Source organism: Amia ocellicauda, chromosome 16 (genome assembly GCF_036373705.1).
Source record: "Amia ocellicauda isolate fAmiCal2 chromosome 16, fAmiCal2.hap1, whole genome shotgun sequence".
Classification (NCBI taxonomy): domain Eukaryota; kingdom Metazoa; phylum Chordata; class Actinopteri; order Amiiformes; family Amiidae; genus Amia; species Amia ocellicauda.
Genome location: NC_089865.1, coordinates 25,487,442 through 25,507,457, shown reverse-complemented (window position 1 = coordinate 25,507,457; position 20,016 = coordinate 25,487,442). Strand labels below are relative to the sequence as shown.

The window sequence follows — 20,016 nt, the reverse complement described above, 5'->3', positions numbered from 1 at the left end:
ATATATATATATATATATATATATATAGAAAACAGTGCTGCCATATTAAAATGAGCAGGCTGCAGATCAAAAGAATGTGTATTGGACAGAATATAAAGCATATAACGGAGCAGGCATAAACATATCAGTCGTGTCTTGGCCTTCTCCATTTTACAGAGCCAGATTACAAGTTTATGGAGGATGCCAATGTTTACACAAGGGGTATTGTGGGAAATCTGGACAATTTAAATTTTGAATGTGGGTTCTCATTTTAACATTGCACAGCTCCCCTTCTCTTCTGTCTCCTATTCTTAATATCTTTCTCTGTATTCCCTTTCCTTCATCTCTGGGGGGAAAAAATACACCAACTATTATCAGCCCTTTCTATTATTTTCAAGAAATCGAACGTCATTCTTTTGTTTCCTCTTTTTCTTTTCATCCTCCCTTTTCTTTCAAATGCATGTCATGTTGGCCTTGGTCTCCGTGCCCTGCAAACTCATTTCCCCTGCCTGTCACAATCTCAGAACGAGGACAGCACACTTGGACGAGCATCAATTTACTGGCTCGCTTACCCCAGCCTTCCCAGACAGAGTGGCATTGCCAATGATGAATTTTAAAATCCACACCAGAAATACGCATTTGAAAGACAGGAAAAGGAGGCTGACAGGGAGGCACACTTCATTATGGACACTACTTATTTGAATTTTTTTCCACCCCATTTTTCAAAAGAGCATTCTTTTTCTGTTCTTTATTGCAACCCTGCTAATTTGCTATATTCGTCATCGTAATGTTGTTTGTAACTCCTGAGAAAACATAGTATAGTTGTGTTACAGGCGATGAATGAAAATGAGAAGGTGGGAGAAGGCGGTGGCATCAAGTCAGGCTGTGTTTGAGGTACCTTAAAGAGCGTTGTGGTCTGCAGGACGCCTGAAGTGCAGCACATCTCACGGATGGAGTGCATGGCCAACTGGGGGCTGCCCAGGTCCACCACAGGCAGGCCCAGCTTGGCAGAGAGAATCGGGCCGATGGTGGAGCCACAGGGGCTGTCGTTCCTCACCATGACATCCTACAAACCAAACCCAACATAAGACAAGTGAGGACCCAGACAATCCGCCTCTTCTCTGTGGCTTTTTCCGCCTCTGACTTTTCCCACTCAGCAAGTCACTTAACCTCCTTGACTTCAGTCTTACTAATGAGACATAGAACTATACAAATATTTAACGTTATTTTGCAGTAGGGTTGCCTCATGCCAGGAGCATTTGTACATATTCAGTTAATGCTTTCTAAATATGGCTAAATTAGTTAAAGGTGATACTAGTTCTCAGCAATAGTGGTATTATTGCTGTACATTTTTAACAGTAATCAATAACATGCAGTTCATTTGTGCATTATTATTGTTCCAGGATGTGAGATGATCCAGTAGATCCAAACACACTTTCACTGAGCTTGCTGGGTACGAACTAGTGAAGAGTCAGTGTCGTCGATTGCACGACTACAAAAAAAAAAGCGTTAACTGTTCGAATACCAAAATGCAAACAAAAATAAATACAGGGTACAGCAAAAATAAATATATATGTTATCATTTGCAATTATTAGCAGATTTCTTCAAAATGACTTTATAAAAAGAATCATATTTTGTTATTGTGGTGTCTCTTTTTCTTATAACATTGGGCTGCAGTACAGTATCTGCAAGTAAAACAAGGTATTCTCCTAAAATTTTATCATCTTTCCATCTAGGGGAAAACTTTTACCAATGCAAGAGAAAAAACTGGTGCTGAACCTCTCTATACCTGTATTTGCAGTTCAGTTGGAATGTTATAATTTGTATTGCAAACATTTGTTGCATTGGTTGCATAAAAGTTGCATTTGGAAATGGATTACTTCACCTTATAGTCACTTTGCATAAAAGCACCAGCTAAATTATTTAATCTCAGCGCAAAAACAATTCTACATTTTGAGTAAACTCACCTAAACATTTTTTCTTGAAACCAAAAAGACATGTTGAGATCATGAGGTTTTCATTAAACTAAGATTCGCACTGTAGAATTATTAATTAAGCAATAATATTTCTCCAATAATAGGGTATTATAAAAGCAGCCCTCCAGTGTTTCATTTTGTTCCTTTTCAATTTGCTGGACCAGATCTATCCTTTCCATCCTCTATGTACAGTTCATGCTGCGGCCTTGTTTCTGGCTGGGTTATTGTCACATTTGTTTTCAATTTTATTTTCACCAGACATAATGAGCTATCGGTTTAGCACTCTTAACGTTTCAGGCTTTGAAGGATTTAAAATCTGCCTCTTCTGATCAGTTTCAAAATCCCAATATATGCATTACAGATCCATTTTTAAGCATTTTGGTTTAAAATTATCATTTTTTTTTTTATTTAGGAAAACATAAGGTTGGACTTTTTCGCCAGTTAGGAAGCAACATCGTACTGTGGGCCAATTTTGTGCACACTTTTCCAAGGTTTTACAGAAAGTTAATGAAAGTCTGGAAAGTCCCTAAAGATGCTCCCTTTGATCTTTAAATTTCTTCAGGAAATCTGCCCAATTCCTCATTTCACTGCTCTCTTCCTTAACAACACTGCTTTGTTGGAAATGTTTTACAAATGTCACAGGTTTACATCTTCAGTTCTTTCGATCAATTAATACTTCCATAACCCACACTGTGAAAAGAAGCAAAACTGAATTCAATCTAGTGAAGGTTTAGTCTTTTGGCCCAATGCAATGGCTTATTTAAATATGAGCGTATTTAATCAGCCTGCTTCAATGGCTTTGACCCTCTAGCCTCTGGCATCTAGCCAGTGAATAAGACACACAGATAAAAGGCACCTGATTCATGCTCTAGCAGGGTTAGAGCACTTTTTTTTTTTTTACTGGTTTTATTGTTTTAACTGAAGGCACTCAGTTGCAGATACATTTGATATCTAAATCAGGGACAACAGCCACAGCTGCTTAAAATCCTTTAAAAATAAATATGAGAAAATGCAGATCTCAATTTACCTGCAGCGGCACGCTGACACGGTCTGCAATCTCTCTGACCACGGAGGCCGTCACAGCTGTGGTGGCATAGCGCTGGTTGCTGTTAAACTTGATCACAGGGCCCTTGGAATGACACAAAACACCCAGAGAGCTCAATCATGGTTCCTCAATCTCAAGATTTGTGGATTTAAAGAAAACACCTCATAGTCTTCTAGGTAAGCAAATTATTACTTCAGCTTGGTAAGAAAAGCCTCAGTAAGAACAGCATTAAAAAACCCTGCGGCTTTGAAAGAACAGCTGGACAACACTGACTGTTAGTTGTGAAAGGTATCCATTACCTTATGGAAAGACGGTCTGTGATTCTCTTCATGTTTCTCTCTGGGGGGAAAAAAAAAATCACACATCAACAAGAGGGCACCACCCACTGACTGCTGAAGGACAAAACACACAAGTGAATGAATGAATGAAGGAAAATGAGCAATGACTTCGGCAGCAATGGGAAAAGAGGGATCTGTCTCACTGAATGGGCCCTGACAGGTTTCAATCCCCAGAGCAGGAAACTCCAACCCTGGTCCTGAAGTAGCCGAGTCAAGACAGTTTTGTAAGTGACCCTTAAGTCTTGGGTGTCTGATCATTCTGAGCGATTAAACAGGTGTTTTAGAGATCATTGGAACAACCCCCCTTTAAATTCATTTAAACACTCAAGGAACAAAAGTTAACTTAATTGAAGCAACTTGCTTAAATTATCAATAACGAACATGAGTTTAGTAAAAATGTGATTTAGTGTGACCTATGAAAATGAACTAGACTAGGCTGGAGACTATAGCTCAAGGGTACACAGCTGTCACCAATAAACTTACAAACTAAGCTGTAAGACTTGAGCTGTAAGTGAATGTATCTTAGAAGGCTAGGAAGTACTGAGAATAAAACAAATTTCACTGTCTTTGTATCGATTTAATGTCGTGATACCAGGTTGCACCATTATAAACTGAAGACAACCCCAAACAGCATTTTACAAACATCTTTCTGATGTTATTCTTCCCTAGGCCTATACATTTTATACTCCCAGTTTTGTATTTCCACACAGTCCAATAGACAGGTAGTGGGAGGGACACTGAATGAAATGGCTAATGTGTTAAAGAATTCAGTTTAGAAAACAATATGCACTGCACTATCGCTGCATCGTAAAATAGTTAAAATATATATTCTGCATTTATAATAAAGCAAAGGTATATATACATGTTGTTGTCCCACATTCTCTGTCTAAGCTCTGTGAGTGGGCTGGCGTCTATTGTAGTTCATTTAACAGGTATAAACTACAGGATGTTATTCCTGAACATTCATGGTCAGAAAGCAAACATTCATCCACTAAAAACACTAGGTTCTTCAAAAATCTGAAATATAAATGTTTCGTTCAATAGGTTTCAGAAGTGTTCGAGAGCATTGCAGCTATAGTGATGCCAAGGACAAGCAGAACCGCACAGACACACAAAGTATTAGATGCCTTTATGTAACCACTTAAATAAGGCTGTAACTAGGACAGGCTGCATTCAGTCATAATGCTCTGCTGTTCTCTACACTGCAGGAAATTAAATACTCACCATTGTCTGTTTCCAAAGCAGCTCTTTTGAAATGTTACTGTATCGAGTTTAGTGTTGATGTAAAGAAAATAATAATTTACTTGGCTAGATGTATATTGGCACTTAAATGCAAGTAAGATCAACCAACATTTAGTTTTCTTAGAAATCAACTTGGCTCAGTGCGAGGACGCCTTGGTTTAAGTCTGTAGCGATGTGGGCAGATAACTGAAGCACACAGACACACACACTTTCTCCAACAAATGCCCTGCCTAGCCGCTCGCTTCTTCAAACTGCGAGTCCCGAGCACAAACAGCAGCACTATTGCATTGTGGGTAGGGCTGTTGCAACTCCTTGGAGGACAATCTCGGTAAGCTACAGGAGTTGTCTTGACGTGTTGAAGCCAAATAAACCCTGTCCAGTAAAGACCAGCCATCCCTGACGGCAGTCACACATCCCTTTCAACAGGAATGCCAGTCAGTCGGCTTTGACATGGATTGGAAGTCGGTAATTCTGGTGCCAAGGCGAGTGACTCACTGGTAGTTGGGGTGCACCGCGTGGGCCATGTCCGCACTGATCATACAGGAGCGAGGCACCGCTTCCTCAAAGGCCGTCAGGTTGTTGGTGCTGGAGGACAGGCGGCGCAGGATGAGCTCGGTGAAGAAGGACATGGCCCCCTGCGCACTCTCTGAGCCCACCTGGGGGGCGACACGCAAGGGGGAAAGAGGTCAGCACATGGGCATGAAGGGAGTCAGCCAGCGAAATATCCATTTAATATTGTTATATTTTTAAATATTATTTATATTTTTTTCAATGGGATCCTGCAGTGCAATTAAAAGAACAATATGCCCTTGACAACCTAAATTCAATGTCAGAATATAATATTGACCATTTTCCATTTTAAATACACAATACCACCTTTTACATGCAAATGTAAAACAACACAGAAAGGCTTTACTTCAGTGCTGCATGAAAGAAACATTCAACTATTTGGATGGTGTTTTCTTACAGTAGTGTATAGAATGACCATTGAAGTTCATTACTACATATTTTCACTTGAACAATCCTGACAGCGAACACTAAGGAAATCAATGCACCAATTCTCCATGGTCCTTTTTGCCTCCTAGTGAACCACATCAGAATAAAGTGTCAAAATTAGTGCTTGAAACAAAGCATTATATTGGGATTTACACAAACACGGAAGCCAGCCACCACCACTCACCTCCTCATTGTCATACAGTGCCACCAGACGGACATTGGTGTCTTTATCCAGGGACTCAGCTGAGCTGCAGGACTCCATAAGACCCTGTGAGGAGAGAGAGAGGTTTGATGCCACCACTGGAGTCAACCGTGTTATGAGATGCAAATCAAGTCTTCAGTAAGAAATCAAACTACTCCTCACCTCCAGGGCACAGAAACAGCTGTGGAGATTATCCAAGCGAGGGGAGAAGATGAACTCCTCAAAGGCGCCACCCAGTGCCTGTGAAAAGACCACAAACCCTGGAGTCCAGCATTCAGCATTTAAGTTTGCCCACTTCTCCGCCCAAACATGGAATCCCAAATTCTTAAACTTGAGAAAAGCATTCACTCACTGCGGGCTGGATGTCTGCAAGGCACAGCTCAAAATCCATCAGGGCTTCCTTCTCCACCCCAAGCTCGGAGCAAAGCAAGTTGACAAGGGCAGGCTGGTGTTTCTCAGCCTGTCAGTGGCCATCGAGGGAGAGGAGAGAGCAGTTAGGCAAGAGCTACAATGGCCCTATGCCATAAAGGCTGAAATGTTAAAAACAACCTGGGGGCTGCGTGTGTCGAGCTATCAAACCAAATCAACAGTCCGAATAGTTTTACAACTATCAAGGATGCTGTAAATTCCCACAAGGCCTTGGAGCTAAAGTGAAAATTGGCGGAACACACTCATCGAGGTTTAAGCTTCTTGCCAATTTAAAGCACTACATGTTTTGTGAAAAACAGACACAGGTTCTTGACAAGGATTCATTAGCATACTGAAATAAAACCAAAAATATCAATAATAAAAGACAAAAAAACTGTTCTCAGGAGTTTCAACTGAGTTTCTGTTGATTTTATTTAATTCAAGGCTTCCTTGGAGGGGAATGCAATTCATACTAATGAAGGTTGTATGCTTTTCTTTAAATATACAATAAGGAGACTGAAAGGGGAAAAGGATCCAACAGAAACCTTGAGTGAGTACAGGCAATTATCTGAGCTGTGAGAGAGAGCAGCCTTGACAAGGATGAGGGTGAATGAAAAAATTAATTAGAAAATGCAGTCATGGAAACAACAGGGCAGAGTTCGCATTACTAGTTCTTGTTTTTGAACATAAAGGAAGTAGCAGTGAGGGTCTCTTACTGTTGTCATGGCTTTGCTGGCATCGCCAGAGGAACAGGAGCCAGTTTCCAGTTCCTCCTGGACAGCTGTGGCTAGGATAGGTACACTGTAAGAGACAGAGCCAAGTCAGACTCAACACTTTCTTCAGCCAAGTGAAAAACAGACATATAATAGTGTTTGTATATGCTGTTTACATGACAGTGTCTCCCACAGTATTTTTGGAAACTGTGGTGAGGGGACCCCGCATTCTCTAGGGGGGTCCGTGGGCATGCCCCCCCGTGAGAAAATGTTGTACATTTTAACAGTTAAATGCATCACTCTGGTGCACTTTGAAATGAAAAGAGGCTAGATCTGTGAAGAATTGTGGACTTTTGTTAACAATCCAATCATAAACCCATGAGGTTGTATCAGCTTGAGACTACACTTGAGCCATCAATGAAATTAAGTCACGTGTTGTACTGGTGTATTTACAGGGTTTTCATTCCACTGCAGTCAATTAAATATAAAATATACAAGGGGGGGCACACACATCAGTGGCAAAGTTTGCATCCCGCATTTGGACATTTAATTAGCTGATGTGAGGGAGGGATTTGTTATTTCCGCAGATCTGCACAGCTCCACGAATGGGATCGGAGAAATTCTACAGATCTGCGGACATCTGCGCTACAAGAATGTAAACAGTGGCTTCCTCATCGAGAAGTTCTACAAGGAAATACTTTGACAAAGTAAATTAAATCATTGTTAAGTATATAATACGTGCAGTGCAATTAAACAACCACAAATCTACAGCTGGTATGTTAACCGTATGTAACATTTAATCCATAATTGCCGATATCAAGAATACAATTGCTGATATCAGCAATTCAATTATTGATATCAAGAATATAATTTTTGATATCAAGAATGATCTGATATTTTTTATATCACCAATTGTATTTCTGATATCAGAAATTGAATTCTTGATGTCAAAAATAGATACTAAGTAGCATCGGGTTCTATTTTTGATATAAAAAATGCATACTAATTAACATCCGGTTCCTATTTTTGATATAAAAAATGCATACTAATTAACATCCGGTTCCTATTTTTGATATCAAAAATGCATACTAATTAACATCCGTTGACGTGTAACTTAACCCTTTACACTCTGCCCCATTATTTTCAGATCATTATAAATACAAGTATCAAATACGTTTATCAAAATATAAATAATAAAATAATATAAAAAATAGAAACTAGAGACCAGGAACTTTCAACCGATGTCTGACTCGCATATGTAGGGTCTTCCTAGCCTGAGCTACAGGCTTGTGAAATAGGCCATTTCTCATAGTGTACAGGACTAATATGCATCTGCTCGTGTTTTTGTTTGTACTCTGTCAGCCGATTAGCATCATAATACGAAACGCCACAACTTGTTCTTTCATTTGATATAAGATAAATGCATATGGTACAAACTATCAAGGAAAACAAAAGAATACCCGCACACTTACTTATAGCTCCAAAAAATCATAAAAAGTATTTATAAGTATTTATTTTTCATTTGATATGATCTTTTTCCGATACCCAGCACCTTCTAAGATGTGTGTGTGTGTAACCTTTTTTCTACAAACTATCAAGGAGAGACAAATAAACGCCAAATACCAGTAGAGAATGGCAATACTGCTGAGGTTGTTCAGCAGTGAACAGGGCAATGTCAGAGGATGAGAGGATGCCAGTCTGAGTGCTGAGTTATTCACATCTACTTTGGGGCTTTTCAGAAGAACGGGAGTAACTATAACAAGGAAAGCAGCCGAAACCGGATAGTATGCATTTTTGATATCAAAAATAGAACCGGATGCTAATTAGTATGCATTTTTGATATCAAGAATTCAATTTCTGATATCAGCAATTGTATTCTTGATATCAAAAAAGCATATTAATTAACTTCCGGTTAAGGATTAAATGTCACAACGGCGTACCATGAATTGCTGATATCAGCAATTATGGATTAAATGTCACAAAAAAGTGCCATAAACCCACATGTACACACTTCTGCGTCACTAGCAATGACAGAAAAGGAAAGAGGAGCAACAAACAAACTAATATTATTAAGCTACACACACAGCCAGCTTTAGGTATTTACTTTGTATTCACTGGAACTCAAACACAAAGGTATGTTTCCGAACGTAGACCGGCAGTCTTTATGTTGAGTGTGGTTTAGAACCATGGAAAAGTAAATTGTTAACTAGATTGTATAAATTAGCTACACAGATCTAATAACGTTTGTATATCCCTGTTATGACCGGAAAATGTTGCCACAATATTGGTAATGCACATCCCTAACCATTACCTCAAACGATGTTGTCTCCTCAAAATGCGTTCTGTACCGAGCATCACATTTGCTGCCGAAGGCCCACTCTCATCTCAAGTGCAAGGGGAGAGCAGAGGCTGACTGGCTGTGAGCGAGAGCTCCTTATTGCCAACGCGACAGTGCAAAGCACATAGCAATCTTTTATGTTTATTATGAGAGTAAACATTTTTTTTTTTTTACTTCATTCTGAAACTGTGGCGGGCCAACACAGTTAAGTTAATTAATGGGAAACACTGCATGATGTACAAATCAAGGGCAAATGAAGAGGTTTAAAACAACTTTCCTTCTCTCTCTCACTGACACACACATTCTCACACTCTCACTTACAGGTGGTTCTCCTTGTTGGGGCCAAAGCTGTCATTGATGTCTCTCTGCAGGTGGATGGCCAAGTGGGGGATCCTCAGGATGGGCCGAGGGATGTGAACCAGCCTTTGGTTCAAAACGTCCCCCTTCTGCACAGAGATGCAACTTACAATTCTACAATACATCACTTCTGAAACTGATGGACCTTTACATCTGAGTACAGGCTAGAACCTGCAACTAAAGGCACCAGAGATTCAACCACAGCCTCACTTAGAACCACAGTATCTGACTCAATCTTTCAGAACCGAGACTTGATTCTCCATATTCACGCTTAAAACTAGGAAACTGATTATCAGTTGAACTAAGAACATCATTCAGTCTTTTTCCTTTTCTTTCTTCTGTGTTTTGTGTTTCAGGAGGATCTCACTGTGTTGAGTATTGAGATTGCAACTGCAGCGTTCACTTGGATAAATGCACAGATTGAAGACTAAAAACTGAGACCTATTATCATAAATTGTTTCTCTGAAGTTATCCATTTGAATCTGTTCGCTATCCAATACATCTTGCTGCTAGAGTGTGTACAAGATGTTTTGTTCCTGCGGAAAGTAAACAGCCAAGTTTCAAAGGGCTGAGACTCCGACAAATAAGTAATACTTTCCCGTGAGTTTCATCACTTCCTCAAAAAATGCACAGTGCATAAGGAAATGCTGTTCAGCAGATCCTCAGCTCATTTAATAATGTGAGGCTCCATAAACTCCCAAATGGTCAAAAAAAGTTCCATCAAAAAGATCCCATCAAAGTGAAGCCACCCTGCTCACCTTTTAGTAACTCCTAGACATAATAACTTTGCAAAGGCTGAGGTACCTTGACAATGACTCTGCCAGCGACAGTGAGGTCCCTGTCAAACCAGGTATTCCAGATGCCACCCCCATAGCACTCCACCCCTACTTGCAAGCAGCCCTGCTGGGACTTCTTGGAGCGCGATTTGACCTGGGCAGTGGAGAGAGAGGACAGACCCGTCAGTCAGCTGAGGCAGATAATGTATATTCTTGAGATGGCAGAGAACTGCAGCACCCACTTAGTAGAAAAGACAATGGCTGGGAACAGAATCATTTATTTTGATATACAGTTGGATTTCTGGCTTTTCAACCACTTTGGAATAGCCAATCGGTAAACTCCGCCCATTCAAAGCTACGACTCTACAGGCTGGATGAGTCAAAGCATACATCCTCTAAAAAACAATGGATGGATGAACACTAACAACATAGAAGACACAGTGACAGGATGTACCTAGGGACTGCAGAATGCTATGTATTTTTTAAGCTATAATATTTTTTATTGAAGTGTAATAGATGGACTTCATAAAAGTAACAGTCACAGTTCTGGAGAAACTTACCCTCAGACAGGGGCTGTCCGTGTGGGCGCCAATCATGGTAAAGCCATTGCCAGGCTTGTACAACCCTCCTACAGCAAATGCAATGATAGTGGAATAATTCCTGGTCACAAAGTACTAGAGAGAGAGAGAGATACACAGGTTAAAATGGGTCGGGTCAAACACAGAGATGCAGGATTGTCTGGTTTTCATTTCAAGAAAGCTGGGATTTCAAATGCACAACATCAGAACTACAGAAGTCATGACATAGTTCAATGGAATGGCTGTATTGGTCAAGATTACATGTGAGGTAATGCAAGATCTACTTTATTATCCCTTAGCAACAGAACAGCAGTGTACTGTATACTGACCTTATTGGCAGGCTTGATATCCCAATGGTCGGACTCCTTCAGCTCTGTGAACCCGGCTCCCTGCAGCCTCGACTTGCACTCCTCCACCACTGCAGACAAGAAAGCAACTGTATTACAGTAACCGATAGCCTGTGATGCTTCATAGAACTAAGTTAAAACACAGTGAGGGAAATAAGTATTTGATCCCCTGCTCATTTTGTACGTTTGCCCACTGACAAAGAAATGATCAGTCTATAATTTTAATGGTAGGTGTATTTTAACAGTGAGAGACAGAATAACAACAAACAAATCCAGAAAAATGCATTTCAAAAAAGTTATAAATTGATTTGCATGTTAATGAGAGAAATAAGTATTTGACCCCTTCAACTTAGTACTTGGTGGCAAAACCCTTGTTGGCAATCACAGAGGTCAGACGTTTCTTGTTGTTGGCCACCAGGTTTGCACACATCTCAGGAGGGATTTTGTCCCACTCCTCTTTGCAGATCCTCTCCAAGTCATTAAGGTTTCGAGGCTGACGTTTGGCAACTCGAACCTTCAGCTCCCTCCACAGATTTTCTATGGGATTAAGGTCTGGAGACTGGCTAGGCCACTCCAGGACCTTAATGTGCTTCTTCTTGAGCCACTCCTTTGTTGCCTTGGCTGTGTGTTTTGGGTCATTGTCATGCTGGAATACCCATCCACGACCCATTTTCAATGCCCTGGCTGAGGGAAGGAGGTTCTCACCCAAGATTTGACAGTACATGGCCCCGTCCATCATCCCTTGGATGTGGTGCAGTTGTCCTGTCCCCTTAGCAGAAAAACACCCCCAAAGCATAATGTTTCCACCTGCATGTTTGACGGTGGGGTTGGTGTTCTTGGGGTCATAGGCAGCATTCCTCCTCCTCCAAACACGGCGAGTTGAGATGATGCCAAAGAGCTTGATTTTGGTCTCATCTGACCACAACACTTTCACCCAGTTCTCCCCTGAATCATTCAGATGTTCATTGGCAAACTTCAGACAGGCCTGTACATGTGCTTTCTTGAGCAGGGGGACCTTGCGGGTGCTGCAGGATTTCAGTCCTTCACGGCGTAGTGTATTACCAATTGTTTTCTTGGTGACTATGGTCCCAGCTGCCTTGAGATCATTAACAAGATCCTCCCGTGTAGTTCTGGGCTGATTCCTCACCGTTCTCATGATCATTGAAACTCCACGAGGTAAGATCTTGCATGGAAACCCAGACCGAGGGAGACTGACAGTTATTTTGTGTTTCTTCCATTTGCGAATAATCACACCAACTGTTGTCACCTTCTCACCAAGCTGCTTGGCGATGGTCTTGTAGCCCATTCCAGCCTTGTGTAGGTCTACAATCTTGTCCCTGACATCCTTGGACAGCTCTTTGGTCTTGGCCATGGTGGAGAGTTTGGAATCTGATTGATTGATTGCTTCTGTGGACAGGTGTCTTTTATACAGGTAACGAGCTGAAATTAGGAGCACTCCCTTTAAGAGAGTGCTCCTAATCTCAGCTCGTTACCTGTATAAAAGACACCTGGGAGCCAGAAATCTTGCTGATTGATTGGGGATCAAATACTTATTTCCCTCATTAACATGCAAATCAATTTATAACTTTTTTGAAATGCGTTTTTCTGGATTGTTTTGTTGTTATTCTGTCTCTCACTGTTAAAATACACCTACCATTAAAATTATAGACTGATCATTTCTTTGTACAAAATCAGCAGGGGATCAAATACTTTTTTCCCTCACTGCAGCAAACGTTGGGGAAACTGAAATGCTCAGCTTGCATAGATAGAAGGCATAGCAGTTTGAAAAGTGTTTTATTTAAAAACTAAATTATTTAAATCCACAGTGAGACAGTCAGATTGACTCGCTCTATCCTTGAATAACGCATTAAGTTTAATAATTTAGTTCGAAACATTAAAAAGGAACAACAAAATATTATAATGGACCAAAAACATGGCAGAAGTGAAAGTTCTGAGGGAGAATCTAAAATGAAGTGAAAGAGCAGGAGCCCAGAACAGCAGCAGAATAAAATTGAATGTCCAATAAATATGGTGAGTTTATTATTATTTGTAGTATTGTTAAATTATCAAACCAATATTTTTATGAACAGAACATGCAAAGTATATAAATATAGGTATATAAATAAAATAATAATAATAATAATAATAATATACCTGTATAGTCTTTTGTGCTACATCTTATAACTAATCAATATTAGTTCATGTTTGTGTTTTAAGCAGTATGACCAATAATTTGCTAATGTGGTTTCCATTACATTAACTGCACTTTATTTATAATGTTTTGTTTGTATGTTGGATTTATCTGCAGCATAACAAATTAATCTGATGTGCCTGCAGCACAGCATTCTTTGAGCAAAGGGTAAATGGTAATAAAAATGAGGACTGCCTCATTGGACTACTTTGACATTTATTACACTGCCTTTAAAGCTTTAAAAAGAAAATAAGCTCCATTGTTTATTAGGCTATTTAAAACATTGAGCATATTATATTATTCTCTAAAATATAGTAGACCTATAGAGAATGACGTTGCATGCTATTAAGGTTACCATAGTATTGTTCCTTAAGGTTACCGTACTGTGGAAATTGTATACTGTCCTATCCCTAGTAATCTGTAGACAAAACAACAGTTGCAAAAACAAAGGCAAAACATTACACCATTACATTTTTAACACCTGCAAAAAAAGTTATTTTTCTTGGAAATATCTTGCAAGCCATAATAACAAAACTTTAAGGGAGCTCTCTGTATTAAACCTAATACAGATTCAGTATGTCTATATTCTGTGTGAAACTGCAATAAAATTGATAGGGTTGGGAACACAATGTCAACATCATGTCAGCAGAAATTGTCAGCTCACTTATCAGAGGTTCAATGTCTCTTGCTGAATTAGCACACAAGGCCGTAAATGTGGCAAAGCCACGTTTGACCTTTTATCTTTCCTTGTTAAACTGTGTATGATTTCAATACAGCACAGGTGGAATTTGTTTTAAGTAATAATAGAAAAAGGAGCATAATACAAATCTAAAATGCTTGAGTCCATTGAGGAAAAGGTCTTTAAGATGCTGAAGTTAAGCCAAGATAAATCTAATCAAATGTCAACAGTTTTTTCTTAGGAAAGCACATAGACGCTTTGCTGAAAAAATGCCAAACGATCATTAATGCCAAGGGTGGCCATAAAAAGCATGAAGTCACTTTCGAACATAGCAATGTTTTTCATCTTTGGCCTATCACATTGCAAAAAGTCATAACTGTCTTCTGTTGCTAATAAATGTTCTGCTGGAGTATAAAGCTCAATAAATGCCATATCTAAAGAGCTTCAAATACACTTAAACTCTATTGCAATGAATGGTGTCAAAAATGTAATAAGTAGCTCTTTGTAAACGTGGAACACTGCAAATTAACACATTCAAAATGTAATTATTGTTCAAGGCTTATGCTGGGGTCCCCAATAAAACCCAGTGTCTTCAATTAAATTGCGGGGAGATTAGAGCAAAAGCATGGTCTGATTAGCTGATTAACTTCATTAATTAAATCTGTGGTGGAGGTCTGCAAGTGTCCCACCTGCTCACAACCTGGGCACTGCTCAACTGGTTCACTGTAGCTAACCGAGGCTTCAGTAAAGTCATTGAGAGTGGAGGTGGAACAGAAACCAGAAGCCTCTACAATCTTCCAGGACCTGGGTTTCCCACCACTGAATTAAATACACCACTATGGGCTGAAAATAGCATTACAGGCAGTGTTCATTTAGTTCAGTGGTTCACAACCCTGGTCCCAGATGACCCACACCCTGCTGTTTTTTGTTCCCTCTATAATTGACATAATAATTAGCTTCCAATTGACTTTGTGTCACTGATAAGAAGTTGGTTCCTTATTAAGATAATAAGTATTAAATTGTATAAGGAACTTAACTAAACCCCCCTACTGTTTAAAATAATGAAAAGGCTCTTATTTAGGAAATCAACAGTTCAATTAAAGATCAATTAAGTAAGTGAAAGCTCGGTTGGAACAAAAACCAGCAGGGTAGGGGCTCCTCCAGGACCAGGATTGAGAACCACAGATTTAGTTAATTTAGAAACCAAGAGGCCTGGTTGGAACAAAACTCAGAGGACACCATAGGACGTGGGTCTAGGCTAAAGTAAGGGATCAGTGGCGGTTCTAGACCATTTTAGCTGGGGGGGCATGGCTGGGGCAAGTTGTGTTTTGGGGGGGCCATCATCATCCCCGCGGTTAGCCGAATTAACGTGGGGTGCTGATGGTGTAGATCCGCACCTGTAATGGATGCGTGTGAAATCCACAGGAGAACTGGCTTACCGTGGTAGGGAGACACTCCGCGGTTCACAAACTGCAGCAACTCCTTGGCTGCGGTCTGCATGGCTTCTTTGGAGCTCTTCATGACTGCCGACTGAAAGATAGGGATGTGAAGAATAAAGCAGATAGGCTACTACTACTACTACTGTACTGCTAGCTAACCAGAATGAGTCTTGGACAGAATGTGCATTTCTGTCATAGTCTACTGTATTACTATTATTATTATTATTATTATTATTATTATTATTATTTAAATGCTCTATATATGCTTCAGTTATATAATGAAAGCAGGATGAATAAAACCTGGGATAATTGTCGGTATCAGATCTGCATTTGGTGGAAGAAGTTTTTACGACTGATAGTCACAGCTGTTGTTGTTGTTGAGGTCAGGAAAACTGTCTGAAAGCATGATTTAAAAAAAGGGATTAGGCTTGAAAGCTACAGCCAGCTGGCATCAAGTAAGCATTCAAGCCTTGGCAAACCCCCTGCATCTCCAAGCAAGCGATACAAGTGATAGTGTGTATATATGCATGACTGATCTGAGGAACAATGGATGATTCCTCAACGGCTGAAGTTCAAACCCCTAACACTTTATGCTTATCAGTTTGGAATTGAATACATTAACATTACCGTCAATGGAAATTGCAACAATGTGTATCTCAATTAACTTATTTCTTCAATTCCCTTGTACAAAAGGCAATTAGAGTCAGCAAATTAACATGAAAAGTAAATAGTGTATAAGCTGAGACCTTTCAAACACCACCCCACATTTTGCTAGGTCTGGTTACATTTTTTTGTATTATTATTTTATTTTTATTTCTTTGCAGACGCCCTTATCCAGGGCGACTTACAACATACGTGGAAAACAAAATGCAAAAATACAGTTAAGTAAAGGCATCAAACATTACATTTCCACAATAAACCGTGTTAATTTAAAATTTCCAGAGGTACACACTTTTCTCCAGTATACAGTCCTTAGGTCAATCAAATATATAAATGAAACGAACACTGTACCCAACACAGTTGTAATGTAGCATGTAGTACTCAGGTGGGAAATGTCTGGTATACCTGTTGATTCTTATTAAGCAAACTTAACAAGAATATGCTAGCACACACAGTTCTAGAAATGTAATATATGTTGCTATAACGTTGTGGCAACATTGTGTGTTAAATATATTCATCACCTGCATAGCGTAGGTTATATTGATGTGTTTATTTCCCTGCCACATTGCCAATAAATGCATCATATCAAACACAGATCGGATCACTTTACTGCAGCAACTCTAGATCCCCCTTCCGTTGTTCAGCTGCTAAACATCTCTTACACTTCATTCGTAGATATCGCTAGCTCCCTCAATTGTATTTGGGCATGCTATTTCAATTCAAACAATACTGATTTTACATTAAACGTGTACAGCACTGCACTAGTTCAACTCACTCAACTGAAGTGTGGTGATTGAATGATGTTTTAAGTAATTAAATAAAACAAATCGGATACAGAAGCTTGGTAAAGCTACAACATGTGTAAAAACAGGTATCATTTAACCCACACCCTTGGCGTCGTTACATATATTTACATACATATCTCTCATAGGTTACATTACATACCTTCATAAGCTCGTACTGTCACTGGATCACTGAAAAACACCAGAAGAAATAGAAAGCATAACCTAAGCGTCACTGAAGAAAGGCGACATTGTGGAAAACAAAAAAGAATAGCGACTCCTGCTGGTGTGGAGGTCTATAATATAATAAATATACATTATGCAAGTATATGGAAGAATATAAAACCTTATATAAGTGCTGTAAATGTACATTTTTGTTCCTGTATCATCTGTTTACATGGGAATATATGTGTGTTCAAACTATTGAGCAATACTGAATCGTAGGCAGAATTACCAGCAAAGAAATGTTGCCTAGAAAAATAGGAACACCAACACATAGTCTTGACAGCAGGGGGCACTATATGCCTTTCCTTTGCACTAAAAAGCAATATCCAGAAAAAGTAAAGATGAAAACTGAAAGAGAACCAGGCACTTATAGTCTGTACAGTTCTCTATCACAACGTATAAATTATATTATTACATAAGAACATAAGAAGAACATAAGAAAGTTTACAAATGAGAGGAGGCCATTCGACCCATCGTGCTGGTTTGGTGTCCATTAATAAATGAATGATCCAAGGATCCTAGCCAGCCTATTTTGAAATGTTCTCAAACGTTCAGCTTCTACCACATCGCTGGGGAGTTTGTTCCAGATTATGACTACACTCTGTGTAAATAAGTCTCCTGTTCTCCGTTTTGAATGCCTTGAAGCCCAATTTCCATTTGTGTCCCCGGGTGCGTGTGTCCCTGCTGATCTGGAAAAGCTCCTCTGCTTTGATGTGGTCGATGCCTTTCATGATTTTGAAGACTTAGTTCAAGTCCCCACGTAGTCTCCTCTGTTCCAGGGTGAAAAGGTTCAGTTCCCTCAGTCTCTCCGAGTAGGACATTCCCTTCAGACCTGGAATATCTTTCTTGAAGTGTGGAGCCCAGAACTGTACACAGTAATAGTACAGATAGTACAGATCATTAATATAGATTAGAAAAAGCATAGGCCCTAATACTGATCCCTATGGAACTCCACTAACAACCTAACTCCAGTTAGAAGCAACTCCTCTTATCGACACCCTCTGTTTCCTATACATCAACCAGTTCATAATCCATCTACTTACATTACCCTGAATGCCTACCGCTTCATGTTTTTGCTCTACTTAGTACTTAACTACCTAATTCAATTAACTGTTTGTCTTAACAGAAACAATTAAACCAATTTCACCAGTCCTGAATAAGAAATAATATTTCAGAGGAAAGAGTTTCAGTTACACAGAAATGTAGGCAGGGAGGTAAATTCAAAGCAGATAAAATTCTAGGCCCCCTGGATATTACAGTTTATCCGTGGCCCCCTGGAAATGTGATCGTGGAGGTAATCCCAACTGTAACTGGTGACAACTGTGTGAGAACACTGGGATAGCTGAACTCTATTTGTGAAGCAGCTAAATTCCTACCCTCATAGTGAGCCACTACCCATTGACTGCTACATTTAGAAAGACTGGCTTTCACATGCATACATGCACGTCCCTGTGCTGCATTGTCAAAATAACTTTTTTAAAGGATCTTTATTTGCTGTTTCTGTTCTTTGCAAGCTCAGTCCACAGTTGTGAAGTGAATAATGAGTTGAGCTGGACTGATTCTACATATGAACTGTAAGATAAGAACTTGTAATTAATTCAGGTCTGTTGCAAATACACAAGTGTATTATGTAAGTGGGTTTGAATCTTCCTTCCAGCAAGTATTTGTTTGCTTATGCCGGACTGAAGTATTCCCAATATGCACTTGTGGACCAAAAAGGACAATATTTACATAAATAAATTTAAATAGTAGAAATGTTCACGTCTGGTTTGTTGGTGGCATTTAAATTACAATAACATGATTGCAAAATATCTCAAAATCTCCTTGGCAGCTTTACTTTGAGGTATACATGTTGCACTGGATAAGGGCGTTTGCTATTATCACAGTAAGGCAATTTCATATATATTATCCTCTGAGATTTTGCATTGGACATTAAAAACATTGCTGCTTTCATTCACTAAACAAAATAAAGTAATCGTATGTATGCACCATGCATCTGTATTGTAAGAATACACACACTCACGCACACAAATAAATGGTTCCCCAATCCCTCAGGTGTTATTGGTCAGCCCCAACACACCAGTTTAAGCAAGGTATTTGTTCAATTCGTGGTCCTTGCGTGATTAAGTGTATTTGGGTGATTTTCATTAATCAAAACACATGGTTATCTGCCAAAACCTATAAAACCTGCAGTACAGGAGATCTCCAGGACCAGGGCTAGAAATCTCCAGGCTATAGAATAGACTAAGCCATCTCAACGGCTGAAGTCTTTCGTTTGAGTGTGGATGCCTTTGGTTTGATTTTGACTCATTCACTCTTTGCTTTGCTAGTACTAGCATATGCAAGATCTGGACCATATTCCTATTCCAGAAAGGTCAATTCCTCCCCTCCCCCTTGCTGCTCTCCACCCTCTTCATGAGACAACCCCACAAAGTGGCAGTCACAGGGTTGCACAGCTCACGGCACAGGCATTTGTGTACATTGGTTGATAGGCAACCCTGCTGTGTTTGGAAAGGTGATCTGTGTGACTTTGCTTTAACAGGCAGCTCTGCCTCTCCAAACCCCAGACACACAGATAGTACCATTGGCAAAGCCAAGGAGTAAGACCAATAAAAGCTCCAGACTCTTTCTCGGAAGCCTGCTTCACATTCCAATGCGTGTTTTACCATTCTACTTGGACTGTGACCAAAGCTAACGATGTACTGGAACTACGCAGACACATTTACTTGTATGGAGATAGTCTA

General features: G+C 39.7%; 1 protein-coding gene across 2 annotated transcripts in view; it reads right to left on the bottom strand.

Moving 5' to 3' along the window:
* The window catches only part of dnpep (aspartyl aminopeptidase), a 41,922-nt gene that overhangs the window by 828 nt on the left and 21,078 nt on the right, over positions 1-20,016 (bottom strand). The window contains exons 1-15 of one of the 2 annotated variants that reach the window (XM_066687663.1): positions 17,211-17,245; positions 15,906-16,001; positions 15,606-15,696; positions 11,279-11,367; positions 10,932-11,045; positions 10,400-10,525; positions 9,560-9,684; positions 6,904-6,988; positions 6,132-6,239; positions 5,942-6,019; positions 5,762-5,845; positions 5,077-5,237; positions 3,301-3,340; positions 2,984-3,085; positions 878-1,045 (exon numbers count right to left, since the gene is read on the bottom strand). In XM_066687663.1, the coding sequence (XP_066543760.1) occupies positions 878-1,045; positions 2,984-3,085; positions 3,301-3,340; positions 5,077-5,237; positions 5,762-5,845; positions 5,942-6,019; positions 6,132-6,239; positions 6,904-6,988; positions 9,560-9,684; positions 10,400-10,525; positions 10,932-11,045; positions 11,279-11,367; positions 15,606-15,687 (1,362 nt within the window). In that variant the 5' untranslated portion in view covers positions 15,688-15,696; positions 15,906-16,001; positions 17,211-17,245. Of the gene's footprint in view, positions 1-877; positions 1,046-2,983; positions 3,086-3,300; positions 3,341-5,076; positions 5,238-5,761; positions 5,846-5,941; positions 6,020-6,131; positions 6,240-6,903; positions 6,989-9,559; positions 9,685-10,399; positions 10,526-10,931; positions 11,046-11,278; positions 11,368-15,605; positions 15,697-15,905; positions 16,002-17,210; positions 17,246-20,016 lie in introns of those variants that run through there. The other variant, XM_066687661.1, reaches the window with a different exon arrangement.